Below are 17,939 nucleotides of genomic sequence, written 5' to 3' on the forward strand. Positions count from 1 at the left end.
TTAGAAATAATGCATGGGAGGCTGACAATTTTTGGTAAGTAATAGCTTCAGAGATAGGGTACCTTGTAGAGTACGTAACATACTCTTGTAACCTTAACGGGGGATGTCAATCTCGAGCAGGGTTCCTTCTTAGTGCTACTACTGATTGTGGAGTTGCAGCTTATGGTTGTGGTGTTGGAGCACTGGGTACTTCCTCACTGACCACTTCATCGATGTTGGAATTAATGATAGGGTTTGGGAGGTTTGCATGAATTTCTCCAGGAGTAGGCAGTGGAAATGTGTCCATTAGACTCTCCCCCTGAGGATTATTCTCAGAATCCTTGTGAAAGAAAGGAGTGACTTCATCAAACTGAATATCTCTAGAGACAACACGTTTCCCAGTGTGTGAGTTATAACATTTGTATCCCTTTTGAGAACTAGAGTACCCTATAAATGCACATTTCACAGCTCTAAGTTCTAGTTTATCACGATGAGTAGCTTGGATATGGAAATAACAAGTACATCCAAAGATCCTGAGATAAGTCAAATCGACAGTTCTTCCTTTCATGACTTCAAAAGGTGACTTAGCATTCAACACACGAGTTGGAAATCTGTTAATGATGTATGTTGTAGTGAGAAGTGCTTGGGACCAGAATCTCTTAGGAACTTGCATCTGAAACATAAGGGACCTTGTTTTCTCCAACAAATCCCTATTCTTTCGCTCGGCTACACAGTTTTGTTGTGGTGTACCAACACAACTAGTTTGATGCAAGATGCCATGATTGCTCAAGTAATTGGACATGTTATTGGATGTATACTCAGTGCCATTATCTGACCTTATAGTATATAATTTAGAGGTGAATTGATTGGTTATAAGTTTGTGAAGGTCTTTGAAAGCTTCAAAAAAATCACCTTTAAACTTTAAAAGATACAACCAGGAAACCCTAGAATAATCATCAATAAAAGTGACATAATACTTGTATCCATCGAATGACTTAACACGAGAAGGTCCCCAAATATCTGAATGAACAACTTCAAAAAGCTTACTGGTTCTAGACTGAGAGGATACAAAAGACATCCTAGTGGATTTTGACATTTGACAGATCTCGCACTCATGTGTGCTTTTACAAAAATTTGGAAATAACTTAGACATCACTGGTTCTGAGGGATGAGCAAGACGTTGGTGCCAAAGTTGGTACTCCTGGGCATGACTTAGGTTGGCAATGGGATCCTTAACAAGATTGAACTTCTTTGAGAAGTAGTATAGACCATTTAAGAAGAACCCTTCACCAATCTTCTTCTGAGTGATTCGATCATGAAACACAACATTATGAGGAGAAAATATGGCAAGGCAGTCCAAAGTGTGCGTGATTTTTCCTATGGACAAAAGCTGGAATGGAAATGAAGGTACGTAAATGCAGTGGCCTCTACATCATTACCCATCAACCTAATTTTTCATTTTCCTAGAACAGGTTCCCCTTTACCATTTGCTACAGATACATGAGTAGGAAAAGATTGCCTACACATTTGACTGGAAATGCATGAAGTATACATTGACTGAGAAGAATCTATACTAACTGGTACTTTTGCTACTTTCAACATTGCTGTCAATATCTCTTCAGAATGGTGTCCCAACCTCTTATGCCAAATTACAATCTTGATCATCTTTCCCACAAAGCCAACCTTCACATCTTGTGTTCCTTTATTCACATAGCAAGATCTTGAAAACACTGTCACATGTATTGTAAAGAGTTCCCCATCACTCCTTCCTTGGTAGAGTACCACATTGGTTGCCTTGTCCTGTATGAAAAACACAGTATCATCACATATAAACCAGCAGTCATTATCATGACATAATTTCTTTAGTGATAAAAGATTCACAGTAATATGTGGGACATGCAAAACATTTTTTAGGAATAAACAATGATCCGAAGTAAAAAGATTAGTAGAACCAATATGCTTCACATCCAAACCTTTACCATTTCTAATGACTATCTTTTCATCACCATTGTATGCAGTAACTTGGTTCATATTATTGAGATTTGCTGTCATATGGTGAGTAGCTCTAGTATCGAGCACCCATGTGTCAGCAGCAGAAAACCCATGTGGTTGAGACTCACTTGATGCTGGAGAGAAACTAGATTGACCTTGTGTAGATAAGGCAGTGAGTGATGGAGGTGGTGGAGCCCCTTGATATGCATAATTGTTCCTGTGAAAACACTCTAATGCAGTATGACCCTTCTTTCCACAAATCTGACACACCAAGATTGGATATTGATTGGCATTAGTAGTACTTCTGAAATGACAATTAGGTGTAGTGTGACCTCTCCGTGAGCATATTTGACATTCAGGAGTAATTGATGATCTATAAGTAGTATTCCCATTCCAATTCTGCCAATTTGAACCACTATTTGATCCACCATTAGATGACTGACCATTAAAACTTGACTGAGAATTTCGACCTGGATCAGAGAAAGTGTTATTCGACCCCTTATTCTTGTTGCCAAAGTAAGGTTTTGAAGCATTATTTCCATAAGAGTTCCTATTAGAATTGAATGACCCTCTATTCTGAGAAGGAAAAGTCCTCTGATTACTGCCAGTAAACCCATATCCTCCTTGATAGTCAGTAGCCCCTATGTTGGAAGTTTCACCTCCTTGATAACCACTAGCCCCGAAGCTTTCACCATGATAAGTACCATTTGCTTGATAGGAACCAGTATGTCCTTTACCATTATCCCCATTCATATACATTGCTACCATTGAACCTGTAAGAGCTGAAACTCTAGATTCTATGGTAAGTTCAGCACTAAGAAGCTGTGCACGAAAATCTTTCAAAGAAATTGGTGTCTCTCTTGCCAAAATCACAATTCTAATCATATCAAATTCCTGTGGTAATCCAGTTAAAACAGCAATAACCAGATCATTTTTTGAAACCCTTTCTCCAGCAGAGATTAACTGATCTTTTATAGCCTTTAATTTCAACAAAAATTTATCAATCGAATCCTCTCCTTTCTGTGCAGTATGAAACTTAGTCTTTAACTGATTTATTCTCGAAACTGACGCAGATGCATAACGATCTTGTAAAGCATTCCATGCTTCCTGTGATGTTTTACAGCCAATAACATGCTTCATTGCATCATCAGATAAAGTGGCAATAAGCAAACTGAGTAAAGCCATATCCTTTTTAACCCAATTCTTATAAGCAGTAGTGATCTCTCTTGTCACACCAATTTCAGTATGTATGATATATTTAGGTGGACTGGATTATCACTAGTAAAGAAATCTAGTAAGTCATACCCACGCAAAACAGACTGAAACTGAAAATTCCACTTAACAAAATTATCATCTTGCAACTTCACAGTGAGCATGCCCAAAAGATTTTCGATCTTCACAGATTCTATGGTATTTTCAGACATAGTGACAATCAAGATTTCAAGAATTTCTCAACCAAGATTTCGTATATGATGAACAAACAAGATCAATTCAAGTGACCCTGTTTGGCAATCGGCCCTTAACAGAGGAGATATATCAGATTACTACAAACTTCAATTCAAGCAACCCTCTTTGGCAATCAGCCTTTAACAGAGGAAATATATCAAACTACTACAAACTTTACTGACTCCAGCAATCGGCTTTTAAGGAAAAAGTATACAAATCAGGAAGAAAATGGCAATCGGCCTTTGTAAACATTCAATTGGCTATCGGCCTTGTAAAGCAATGAAAATAACAAAAAGAAAACTCACTGAGACAAAACAACAAACAACTGGCGTGCACTGCTCTTCCTGTCCCAAGAAACCTCCATATACAAGCATGTAAACCTTTTCCAAGAGACCGACGTTTCTCAGAGATCAACAATCTTCCAGAGATGCTACAACGGAAACCAAACGATCACCCATGGCGATGATACCATATTAACACTACACTATGAATCAAAGAAGAACAACAAAATAATACCAAGTTGTAAAGAAGTATAGAGAGAGAGAGAGAGAGAGAGAGAGAGAGAGAGAGAGAGAGAGAAAATGAATGAGGATTTGTATATTTCAGAAATCAATTTAATACAAGTCTAAGAGAAGCTTTCTATTTATACAGGTTCGTTTCTATCTTCATAAGTTTCTAACAAACTAATAACCACCTTATAGCTTCCTACAATCCCAACTATCTAACTTACTAGCTGATGTGGATAACAACCTTGCTGATGTGGATTGCTGAAGTGGTATGTTGCTTATGTGTATATCATTCAACACTATGGAGGATAAAATACAAAAAGAAAATTAAATGAACATCTATAGTTAGATTATGATCGAATGATGAGTGACAATAATCTTCTTAAACTCCGGAATCTAGGAGAACATGTATGTACAATACTATATAGTGTATACATTAGAAGTCCCAATAAAGTATTACTGTATTAAGCAGCCAGGCTGCCTTGCCTTGCTTTGCTCTCTCTCATAATAAAAGGGCTGCAAAATTAGATGGCGGGTGTGTATACGTGTGTAGTAATATATTGGTGTGAGACGAGTAGATGGATCGATGGGGGCTGCTTTTCATTGAATATGTTCTCAAGCCAAATCATGCTCTGAAGATTTGCATGTCTCTGGACTGTACATGATAAAGGTTCAGTGCTAGAGCATGTCCAACATGAATTTACAGCTAGGTTAAGATCGATCTTGGACCATTTAGTAGGCATGGGATGAGATTATGGGACGACAACCTGAAAAAAGCATAAATGCTGTAGAACTTTAATTATCATGGGATCGTCGACAATACATTTACCAACTTATTTAGGCTAAGCTAAGGACCTTAATTAGTCTGGAATTTCTTAGAGAAGGTTTTGAGTTTCAATTATAAAACTTTTGAATTAAACAAAAATTAAACCTAGTTATTTGTAGATGACAAGTTCGAATTTATTTATTTTATTGCCACTAGCTCAGCGTGGAGAGCAGACCCAATACCCTCCTTCCGCCACGCTCCAGCCGCAAGGAACTTCCCGTCCAATCCCATAAGAACCCCACACCACCACAAACTGGTAAATAAATCAATATCTTTAATTAAGAGCTATACCTTGAATCTTGCAACAAGGGATTGCTAGGCTCACACCCCTTTTTAGTGAAATTACTATAATTTATATTAAAAAAAAATCGCTACAATCTAGTTGATAAATACCACTCCTCCACACCAACTTATAGGATAATATTCTACAATTAATTACTCATGTGAACACGACATAGATTTTTAATTGTCTCTTGATATTACTTTTGAATTTCAGTCTGAATGATATAACACGATTTCAAGGATTATTGGAAAGTACTTTGACTTCCACATAAAAATTGAGAATATCTCAAAATGGGACAATTTCTTAATCTTAGGACAGAAATTTAAATAGGATTTTTATGATATGCACATAATATGCACACGCCATGCACAGCTGCTAGACAGAAATAGGATTTTTAACACCTTGAAATGACTTAATTGCTCTCCCATATAAATGGGTTACCCTTAAAATTGCAAACCCTCATTTATGATTTTGTAGAAAGAGAAACAGAGAGGAGAGAGATAGAGGAAACCTCTCTCGCCTCCTCCACCTTCTCGTGCTCCACTAGGCAAAGGTAAAACCCATCTTCTATTTTCCCTTGTTTTTGCTACTCTGGATCTTTATGGCTCTTTTTTTCTTCATCTTCTTTTTATGTTTGGCTTAAATTCTGCAAATTGTATTTTTGTAATGAAATTTGATGCTTTGATTTGTAGAAATGAGCTTGAGTTTATTGTGATTTGTTGTTTGGTTGAACTTTTGAAGAAGTGATTTTGTTAGAGGAAAAATGATTTTAGTTGATATGTGGAATTGAATTCTGGATCATTAGAATTTGAGAATAATTTTGGTACCTTTGGTGGAGTTGTGTGAATTGAAACTTGTTTATACGGTTTGTTATGACTTCCATTTTCCAAAATTACATCTTGGTATTGGTTGATAGTTGGGATGATTCTTTGCAGCATATATATAGCTTCTTTAATCTTGAGATTTACATTGGATTATAAAAAGGGGTACTTTTGATACGGTCCTTAATCCTTAACATTTTTTTACTAAAACCTTAATGGTATTCAAAGTTTGATCAAAGTTCCTTTGACTTTGTACACCTCATTATATTACAATTAATATTTATAGTTTTATAGTTTTGATATTAATTGTTTGATATTTTATGAGATTTATAATCCTATAAATTTAAAATTCCTCATATTATTAGAAACGGTTATAATAAAAAAATTCAAATATTTTGATTGAATAAATGGATAAAAACTATGTAAAAATAAGAAATAATAAATGGCAAAAGAATGTATCCATAGTGTTAAAAAATTGGTACATTTCACATATAACAAAGTGATACATTAATATAGAAGAATGGGTACATTGTAAATAAATTAGGGTACATATAAAAATTTTAAAAATTATAAGTACAAATAAATTTTTTTTTTAAATATAGGCGCTAAAAGAAATTAATACATGGGTACAAAATAAAACTAAAAAGAAAATACTACAAATTTAAAAAAAATGTTGCAAATTAAAAGTGGGTACAAACTAAAAATATAAATATATGATATAAAGTTTAGGCATAAAACATAAATATACCATATGTAATTTTTCTATCATTAATTAAATATACAATGTCACGTGACGTCATACACATGGGTACAAACACAAATAAAATTTTTAAAAATATGGGCAAAAAAAGAAACTAATATATGGGTACAAATTAAAAATGAAAAAAAAAATTGGTACAAATTAACAATAGGTACAAACTAAAAATAAAAATATATGATAAAAAATTTAGCCATAAATATAAATATACTAATTGTAACATTTTTAACACTAAAGGAATATATTTAAAAATAAAAATATTTTATTATTCAAATAATTAATGATATTATTAATACCAAGGACCTTGATCAAAAATTGAAAATGAATAGGAATTTAATCAATGGAGTAGCAAAAAGAAGGATGTGAACCTAATTTCTCCTTATAAAAATGTTCAAAGCTCTTGATCTGAGAATGGTTTTGAAGGATATACAATATAGTTGTTAATTTTATTTTTTATTTTTTTAAAAAACTTTTTCTATACTTTTCTTATGCGGTCTCATGTCATTTCAGAGGGATGGTTATGTTCTTGGATTCAATGGATTATCATATGCTGTCAGAGTTAATGATGCTTTCAACTTCTTGAGAAAGATGAGCAAGAAAGGTTTAGTTCTAGTGGCTACTGTTGTAAGCTTCAATGCTCTTATTGATGGCCTTTGTAAGGCTTATGAGCTTGACGAATCACATTTATTATTGTACAAGATGAATTTGTTATTTAGGTTATGTTGACAATTTTTGATAATTTTATGGAAACATTGTTGACAATTTGAATGTTTTAGTCTCTATTGAAGGCTTTTGTGAAAGACAAACTTAAGAAACTTGGTATAATATGTGTCCAAATGAATGTTTTCGTTTATTTTCTTATATCATTTGTAAATTTGTTTCTCGATTCTTTGATCGAGTGTTCATGTCCATTTCAGTTTCTTGTGTCTCTTTTGTAGCTCATATGACTGATTTACCAATGAGGAATGTTGCCAGGATTAGTGATATTTCAAAGTCTTTTTTTTTTTCTGTACATTTCAAATTTGCATATTGTGAGCATCAAGTGAGCATGTTGTGTACATGTTATGTGCATATCATGTGCATGGCTTGATTATGTTCTGCGCATTAAAGGAGGTCAAATTTGGGTTTGTACTCAATTATTGTAGTCTAATTTTAATGTAACGCGATTAACAATGACACATAATCACGCCTTATACGATTCGAACCTACGACATCGGGTTTTGGAGACTTAAGCATGCTTTGTGTTGTGCATCTTTTCATTTAAGACAAACCTCGAGAACCCAACCACACATCAAAGCTATGGGACACGTCATTGACTATTATTTGTAATTTTTGGATTCATTTAGGGGACGTGAAGATGTCGTGTGCATATACTGTGCATTACATGTGCATTTTCTTTGCATGTTAGTCATTCATGCATAATATCCAAAGAAAATAATAAAAAGACAGGCAATCATTGATGAGTGGGAAAAAGTGGTGGCAAGGTAGATTGATGACATGGTAATGACCACACCTTGGGCTAGTTTTTTGTAATTATGCCTAGTTTTTAAAGCCTATTGTTTTTGTATTTGTATAAAGAAAAATTTAAAGTACAAAGTCTATAGAATTATGAATTCAGTAGTACATGAGAGTCATAAAGGAAAACAAAAGGTTGCGTTGGAATTTAAACACTGCAATTACAACAAAATTAAACAAACAAAAAACTTAGTACCTATCTACCACATACTATATCACAAAAAAATTTCATTTCCTAATGCCATCGACAAGTATTGCGGCTACTGAATTTATCATGGCACCATTAATCCCAATGCGTTCGGTGTGACTGGACCATGTGGACTTCCACAATTGCTGCAAGGTTTAATGGCAGTGTTGTCTTGGTGAAGTTTTAAGATTCGGGCCCTTACTTCCCTATACACATAAAAACCCGATAACCTCTCTTGACATTCCATTACAATGAACCTTCCCGAGTTGTGATGGTTGAGAGAATAGAGTGGTTTGAGCCATTCGTGCTTGAAATCCCACCTGTGGCACACCAAGATCGCATTGTACACGTACATTGCTACTTAATGGCCCTTGGTGATTGCACTCCTAAGCCACTAAATTCCGGCTTCTTCCCTGTTGTCTCAGAAGAAGTATCGCATCCCAATCTTGTAGAGGCCTCGGCGTTGTGGCATTGGATGTAGCGATTGATGAAGTTTAAGACTTTGTCGCCTCATGATCTAAGTGGGTTGACGGTCTCAAAGTCTGTAATATTAATGTGTTGATAGATGCAAGGGTCTTCAACTATTTCCTTAAACTTATTCGAGGCCATCTTCGCAGAAAAGATATCCCTTAACAAGCGGGAAACAACGATGATGAGAATTTGAGAAGAACGTTGTCAAAAACAGATTGCATAGAGGAAGAGGTGGTGCATCCTTTCTTCATCAATTTCAACTTATGGTTTTTTTTTTTTTTTTTTTTTTTTTTTTTTTTTTTTGGGAGGATGTAAATTGAACTTGTGGCTTTGTAATGAAACACAAACCTACAAGACAACTTAAATAGATGGAGAATAAGGGCCATTCAAGTGGTGCAACTTTCCATGACAAAAAAGGTCATTTAAACGATACAACTTCCCATGACAAAAATACGTAATAATTAAAAAATAAAACCATCTAATACCATTACATAAGTAAATTAATGATAACCATCCTCCGTATACAATACATGCGCATTATATACACACACTATATACCCAAACAAAACATTAATTAAAACCCACTACTTTTGTAATATATTATTATTAAACATTGGGAAATTTATGAGCTGACTTGAGGAAAAAGCACATCTTACACATATTGAATGTCAAGCACACTTAAGTAGGCTAGGGCAAGACATGAGGGTCTTATACACTACATCTACACCACATGTAGCTTGTCTCATCCCTTTTGAGGCCTAGTCTTGAACAGAATCCCAAGGCCAACATGTTAATGCTTACTAGGTTTACAGTAATGTGTGGAAATTTTTTATTTTTGACATGTCACAATACTTGGTATGTTCCAATTTGTCTTTCAGTCCAATTGTAGAAATTTCACAAAATTTTTCCAATGTGTGCATACGACGTGCATATGTTGTGCAAGATGCTTGTATAAGGTGTGCATTTCTTCCGCATGGCATATTATGTGCATATGCAAAACATATTATGTGCATATAACAAGGATACATAGTATGTATGTATCATAAAATACATAGCTAATACATTTCACAACAATAAAATGTTGTATGATCCCATTATGGTTGACGCGATTCCTTTCCCTTTGCTAGTCGACGAGAATCCTCAGAGCCCTTGTTGCATTCGTTCTCCATTTTGGTCTTTCCTTCCCAAAAATGCTCGTGTAACTGAATATGGCCCCGACACTTTTGGAACAATTCAAATTTTAGGAATGTGATCCTTTCTCCAGATGTGTCAACCTTCATTTTCTACTTGTTTGCACGGTACAACGTTTCATTAGCTTCACCATTGAGGTCTACAAGCTCTTTTTCTGCCTTTATCAGCTTGTGGTTCCAATACTCGGCGACACCTATCTCATAGTTGAGTCTCCCACGGACCTGATCTATACTTTTCAAGGGCATCTCCGAGTTTACAGAGCTAAACAATGATGTAGGATTTACCTTCAGCAACCCTGGAAGTGGAGGAAGTTCCATGTTGTATCACCCGTGGAAATCCGCGTTAAAACCCTTAGTTTCATGTGGGAACTTGGACATGTTTGTGTTGTCAATTGTTTTGGCTATCTAATAAGTCTAATTTTGAAGGGAGTTAATGGTTATTTCAACTATGTGTGAGAAGCATATTTATACACAAGTCTACCATGATGAGGATGAAATTAGTTGGGTAAAAAAGGGAATGTGTTGAAGGTGTTTATGTGATGAAGATATGATGCATGTGACCTTCAAAAGTTGTAAGAATCCCCACCATTTATTTTTTTGTCCCCCAACTTGAACGATGCTTCCAAATGTTGTTACTTCATTTCCAACATAAAGGTTAGTGTATTATAAAATCTCACACCTTTTACATCATGTTGTGCATAGGTTGGTCCAGGCATATCTAACTATTTTGTAATGGTGGGGACTATACATTCATAGTTTCAACAAGACATGAGTTCGAAACTTGGAGGTTTTTACATCATTTTCTTTTATTTTCTTTCTAAACCCATTGTTATGGTTTTAACTCATCGTCTGAATGACCTTTTGAAACCTAGAATCCAACACCTTGTATATACTGATAAAAATATACAAGCATAGAGCAAATTATATGGAGATAACAAATGTGCATGTCATGTGCATATCGTGTGCATATTGTGTATAATTTCTTTCATATTGAACAAAGACTGGTAATTCACAAACATTTTCGGACAAACACCCATTGTAGACATGTAAATTTTGTTGCATACAAATGATGCATCACAAAGCTCCACGTGACATATGACTCATCACAAATAAACAAGCCATCAAAGACAAATCAAGCAAAGAAAGTACAAAACCCTCCCAAAAGTCGGCAAAAGGGAGAAAATCCTTCTTAAAATCGGCAAGGGGTCCAAGTTACTCCCAAAACCAAAAAGCAAGCTAAAGCATTTTCATAAAACAAGCAAAAGTTGAAGATTGTTCACAAAATAGGTAACAAGTCCTAGGCCAAGCAAAGGAAAATGGCTGAAATTAAGACACAAAATATGCCTAAATTCTCCTATGGACGAATCAAGACACAAATCAAAGCCAAATACACCCAAAGGCAAGCTTTGAGAAGTCTAAATACAAGGTCCTCGGACAAGCATAAAGGTCGACAGTTTCTACATTGAAGGGCCGAAATTCTCACAAAAGGAGAACCTCTGCCAAATCCTTGAAGACTAATACGCTGCCAAAGCTCTCCTCAAAGAATGTACAACCAAAGCTGAAGCTTTCTTTCGACCAAAGCCAAAGCATTCCCTTGAAGAATCAACAAGCACTTGTGCTGATTCCTTCAAGACTTTGTTGCAAGCTTAAAACTTGTAATGACGTTCGATTCAAAATCAAGTCACCAAGACCCTTGAATCAAGAAAATCCTACATCAACATCACTTTTGCCGCAGGTCATACGCAAACCTAAAGGTGAAGATTATCCATGCATTGTTTCAAGCTTAAAACTTGAACCAATCGTTCAATCATTCGTCCGAGATCAAGTCATCGCGACCCTTGAATCAACAACCTACGCATTTACATCAAATTTGAAGACTCAATTAGAGGAAAATTGTAAACAAAGATTGTAACCTACAAATTCATCAACACAAATCTACTTTGTATACATGTTCTCATTTTATTCGTTACAAAATTTTCATGTTTACAAATTTGGCACGCCGGGTAGGATCTCTTTGCCTCTCATTTCTGTCTTCAAATCCACAAGAAACACACATGGCATTAAGAAATGATCAAGCTGTTTCTACAACCAACGCGAAGAACAAGAACATCATTGCCGCAGGTAGTGGCACTTTGGACATCATAATCCGAAGCAAGGCAAAAACTCTCTCTGCTGTGCCTTCCACTCTTACATCACACCTGCTGAAGGAGCAAGAGCACCCGAGGCATGAGTTTGTGATCACCTTAGCCTTGCTAAGGATGCTAATAGAGGAAAGTCTGAAGAGGTACTTCGAGTCGTTAACTTCCGATGTCGACTCAAGCTGCAGCTCGTATCCCGTAGCCATGCAAGTCATGACTATTAGTGCGACTTCAATCGATGAACAACTGGTACAAATGAGTGAAGCAATCGCAAGGCTGACAAGGACTGTGAAGGAAACTGACTTGCAGATTGCTACACTCGTTAACCGTTTGGAGGCATAGCACGACGAGAAAGTTGACCTGAAGGTTGATCTGCAAAAGAAAGAAACCGACAAGGAATATGAGCCTCTAATGGAAAAAGCTAAGGAGAAGCTAAAGGTGGACCGAGCTATAACGCTTATGAGATCTTTCTCAATCCAACAACTGCAAGAGATGATCACAAGCACAATTAAGGCGCAATATGAAGGAAGCTTACATGACTTCGTGCTGTATTCAAAACCATACTCCAAGAATATTAATGCCTTGATGATGCCAAGGGGTTATCAGCCACTAAAATTCATGCAATTTGATGGAAATAGCATTCGTAAATAACATATTGCCCATTTTATCGAAACCTGTTATAATGTTGGGATGAAGGGAAACTACCTCGTCAAGTAGTTCGTACGCTCGTTAATAGGTAATGCCTTTGACTATTATACCAACCTCGAGCCGGAGTCCATCAACAGCTGGGATCAGCTTGAAAGGGAATTCCTCAACCACTTTTACAGCACCCGCCGCACCGTAAGCATATTGGAGCTGACAAGTACGAAGCAGTGGAAGGATGAATGTGTCGTCGACTACATCAATAGATGGCGTTCCTTAAGTCTGGATTGCAAAGATTGGCTTTCTCAAACCTTCACCATTAAGATGTGTGTTCAAGGCATGCACTGGGGGTTACATTACATCTTCCATAAAACTGAGAACATTTAAAGAGCTGGCAACTTGTTCCCACGACATGGAGCTGAGTATCGCCAATCATGGGAAGAATGAGATGATCACCGACTTCAAGAAAGATAAGGTGTTAGCCTTAAAGGTAGATAAAATTGGGAAGAAGCCAAGAAAGCTTTTACCGTAAATACTACCCTTATTAAAACCTTCTCTGAGCCTGTTAAGATCTCATCCAAGAACAAACCAAATGAGGTAAAGAGAAGTGAGCATTCTCGCACCCAAGACAGGTACAAAAACACCTTGAGGGAGTTAGAGCAAAAGACATACTCTTTTCTTGACTCTGACATGGTTGCAATGTTAGACGACTTGCTGGAAAAGAAAGTGATCGAGCTACCTGAATGAAAACGCCCTGAAGAGATGAATTGTGTTAACGATCCTAGGTACTGCAAATACCATCGTATCGTAAGCCATCATGTTGGTAAATGCTTCGTCCTCAAAGAGCTCATCATGAATCTAGCACAATAAGGGCAGATTGAGCTTGACCTTGAAGACACGACTGCAACACATACTACTACGATTGTGTCTGAATCCTTTGATCTTATGCCTCTTCAAGTGACGCCTGACCACTCTTGTCCATGCTTAAGCTACACGGCACTTTCTGCACAACTATCGCTGAGGGTAAGCGACCAAAATGCACCTGCCGACAATGAAGAAGGGTGGACACTGATGACCTACAAAAAGACAAGGAAGCCAAGACCACAAGCCACAAAGCCAAGTGTGGAACAAGGGAGAAAACACTGCCGCCACAACAATAGGAAGCCCAAAATGAGCGTAAGAGCTGCTAAGCCAACGTACGTAAAGGAACTTATGGAGTAAGAGCCACTCATTCCTATCTCCTTGCACAAGTACTTCCCAAAAGACTTCTTCCAATAGTGCACTACCGCTACCTGTCACATGGTTGAAGTGGAGATAAAAGAGCCCTTAAAAGGCAAAGCATCGCCATCAAGGAAGAGAAGACCCTTATGACCAAAGAAAGCCTACCGGCACACGTTAGCATCAAAAAAGCACTATGATTGCCCAAGGAGATGCGAAAAGCACTAGTAGCGGTCTTGGCGAGTCCCGACGACCATAAGGTGCAAGAAAGCAAAGACAATGGCTTAAAGCTTCGGCCACATGAATATGCCACATGTTGTCTCATCCATGATGCAATCAACTTCACTGACGAAGACTTGCTGCTAGGGTCAAAGCCTCATAATCGTCATCTCTTCTTTTCTCGGTATATGAGAGAGAACAAAATCAACCGCATGTTTGTGGATGGTAGGTCGGCCATAAACATCATGCCAAAGTCAACACCACAATCGGCATTAAGGTGGATGAATTATCCCAAAGTCATCTCCTAATCCAAGGTTTTAACCAAGAAGGACAAAGAGTGATAGGCATGATCCAAGTAGAGATAACCATTGGCGAACTCAATCAAGCACCCTATTCCACGTGATTGATGCAAGAACTACCTATACCTTGCTCTTAGGAAGGCCTTGGATCCACAAGAATGGAGTAGTGTCGTCCACCATTTATTAATGCTTAAAGTTCTACCGAGAATGAGTAAGGTGATACAAGCCGACACCAAGCCATTCACCGAAGCCGAATCACATTTTGTGGACGCCAAGTTCTACATGGATAAAGACATGGTGCCTGAAGTTCTTCTAAAATAGATCAAATCCACAGGCAAAGCCGCACCTAAGAAACAAGAGTGGCTTGTCATGCCCAAGAAACAAGAATGGGAAGTCTTGCCATCTTCAAGCAAAGATGATGATAAGCCTGTTAAGCCCACAACAATCAAAGGCAATGTGATGCCCTCAAAATGACCTAACACACCTGTCTTCTGATACATCCCAGTGTTGAGAAGAAAGAATGGGCAACCCTCGTATGAAACTGGAACAAGCAAAGCCGACACACAACTGCACAAGGATGACGTAAAGCTGCTCAAGACAAATGCAGTTTTACCTCTAACAGTGCTAGGCAACACTAAAGTTTCAAAACCACTATAAGGTTTTGTAAAACCCTTGCCAAATGGGGTGGAACCAAGCTCTCTTCAAACCAAAAGAACCGAAGAAAGCTTCGACCCAAACACCTATAAACTCATGTCAAAAGCTGGGTACGATTTCGCCTCTTTTTCAAATCTTGGAAAAAAGAATGCAAACACTGTCAATGACAAAGAAAGTGACCTTATTGAGACTCAAAAGAAGTTGAATGAGCATGGTTACGGAGTTGACAACAACAAAGCTGGACTTGGCTTCACACCAAACACACTTGTGAAGATTTCAAGTAAAGCGAAAAATGTTAGCGCTCAACACATCAGCGTGAGCGTTGAACAAAATCAAGAAGAGCCTAAACCTGCCCCTCAAACGTCAATCTTTGATAGGCTGAATCATTCAACACCTAGAATTTCGACACTTGATCGCATTGATGGTCAAGACCGAACTTCTGTCTTCAAGCAGCTTAACACGCCAACACCCCAAAGCTCTATTTTTGAAAGGTTGTCAAAACATAATAAACAAAGCAACACGACTAGCTCTCCTCCATGATGGTTGGCCTTAGAAAGACTTGAAGAAACCAATCAGCCTTCTAGGAAGAGGAAGACAACGCCAAAAGAAGAAAAACTCGACGGTCTAGCAGAAAAAGACTGTTTTCAAAGCTCGATTCCTTCAAGGATGAAGCGTCAAACAACCTTAGAAGTTGACACAAAATGACAACTGAAGGTAAAGAAACGCACCATCATCCATACTAGCCAATCTTTACATCAACAAGCCTAAGAGGATGTCATTGAAGAGGAGGTCCAAGATGTCTTCCACATCACGATCCAAGAAGACAAAGAAGACAAAATCCCCAAGGAAGACGTCATTGCTGTGCCACTACAACTCGAGGATGGGGGGTAAGCCAAGGTCGATGATCTTAAGCTGAAACCTATCTTCGTAAGCTCACTACTAAGCGAGGACGAGAATGAAGAGTACTACCAACTGCTAAAGGAGTACAAAGATGTCTTTGCTTGGACCTACAAAGAAAGGCCCGACCTCGACCTTACCATTGACGTGTATTGTCTTGTAGTCAAGCTCGGAACGCGGCCGATAAAGCAAACTCAAAGACGCTATCGATCTGAGCTCATCCCGTAAATTGAGGCTAAGATTAACAAGCTAATCGTATGAGGCTTCATTTGTGGATCTCCAACATTGTCATTGTCCTTAAGAAATCTGGACAAATATGTGTTTGCGTAGACTTCCAAGACCTCAACGATGCTTGTTAATCATCGAAATCATGGAGGACGCAACCACTGGCCACGAGGTACTATCATTCATGGACGGTTCCTCTGGGTATAATCAAATTCGCATCGCTCCCGAAGACGAGGAACTAACAGCCTTCCGCACTCCAAAAGGTATCTATTGCTACAAGGGCTTGAAGAACGTTGAGGCTACATATCAACGTGCAGTGCAGAAGATCTTCAACAACATGCTACATAAAAACGTAGAATGTTATGTAGACGACCTAATTGTCAAGACCAAGAAAAGATCTGATCACTTGAAGGATTTACGAATGGTGTCTAACAAATTACGACATTACAACCTTAAGATAAACCAGTTGAAGTGTGTATTTGGCGTCACCTTTGGGAAGTTTCTCGGCTTCATTGTCAAGCACCGTGGCATTGAAGTGGACCAATCGAAGATTAAGGCCATTCAAAGCATGCCCGAGCCAAGGAATCTACACGAGCTGAAAAAGTTTACAAGGACGGCTAGCCTTCATTAGGCACTTTATCTTTAACCTTGTTAGACGCTGTCAACCCTTCATCAACTCATGAAGAAAGACGATATGGGATAATTCATGTCGCAATGCATTTAAGAGCATAAAAATTTACCTGGCAAGCCCACCTGTCTTAGAAGCTCCCGTGCCTGGAAAGCCGCTCATCATATACATTGACGCATAAGAGGGTTCTATTGGAGCACTCTTGGCACAAGAAAATGAAAACCAAAAGGAAAGAGCACTCTATTACCTAAGTAGAACTCTCACTGGTGCTAAGCTTAACTACTCACTGATCAAGAAAGTGTGCCTTGCCCTAGTCTTTACCGTCCAAAAGCTAAGACACTGCATGCATGCTTACACCATCCACTTGGTTGCTAAAGCCGACCCAGTCAAGTACGTTATGTCCAAACCTGTTCTGACAGGGCAATTAGCTAAATAGGCGTTGTTTCTGAATTAATACGAGATTATCGACATTCTAGCTAAAGCTGTCAAGGGACAAGCACTAGCAGACTTCATTGCCGATCATCCAGTCCTGGTCGATTGGAAAATCTCAGACGACTTACCTGACGAGGAGGTGTTCTACATCGACATCTTTCTAACATAGACAATGTTCTTCGATGGATTCACACGAATGGACGCGGGGGTAGGAGTAATATTCATGTCGCCACAAAGAAAAATACTACCCTATTCTTTCCGACTAAGTGAGATATGCTCCAACAACGTCGCTGAGTACCAAGCGCTGATCATTGGACTCCAAATGGTGATCAACATATAAATCACAACGCTAGAAGTGTATGACGACTCCAAGCTCATAATCAATCAACTCTTGACTAAATATGAAGTGAGGAAATATGATCTCGACCCATACTTTCGATTGGCAACTCAATTGCTACAAAAGTTTGAGGCCATGATGGTAGAACATGAGCTAAGAAAAGAAAATTAAATGGTGGACACTCTCGTTAACCTAGCCTCAAGTATGGTGCTATGAGAAGATGAAACTGCGGACGTGCCAGTTTTCCAAAGATGGGTGATCCCGCTCGTCACTAAAA

General features: G+C 37.9%; 1 protein-coding gene and 1 long non-coding RNA gene across 2 annotated transcripts; one reads left to right on the forward strand and one right to left on the reverse strand.

The window, feature by feature from the left end:
- Positions 1 to 1,434: 1,434 nt before the first annotated feature.
- LOC126616999 (uncharacterized) lies at positions 1,435 to 3,156 on the reverse strand. The gene has a single exon (XM_050285091.1). The coding sequence runs from the start codon at positions 3,154 to 3,156 to the stop codon at positions 1,435 to 1,437; it is 1,722 nt and encodes a 573-aa protein (XP_050141048.1).
- A 2,348-nt stretch (positions 3,157 to 5,504) lies between these two features.
- LOC126617442 (uncharacterized) lies at positions 5,505 to 7,385 on the forward strand. The gene is made up of 2 exons (XR_007621361.1): positions 5,505 to 5,585; positions 7,121 to 7,385. It is a non-coding gene; the product is annotated as an uncharacterized LOC126617442 (long non-coding RNA).
- The last annotated feature ends 10,554 nt before the right edge of the window (positions 7,386 to 17,939 follow it).

The sequence above is a fragment of the Malus sylvestris genome, chromosome 3 (genome assembly GCF_916048215.2).
Source record: "Malus sylvestris chromosome 3, drMalSylv7.2, whole genome shotgun sequence".
NCBI classification, from domain to species: domain Eukaryota; kingdom Viridiplantae; phylum Streptophyta; class Magnoliopsida; order Rosales; family Rosaceae; genus Malus; species Malus sylvestris.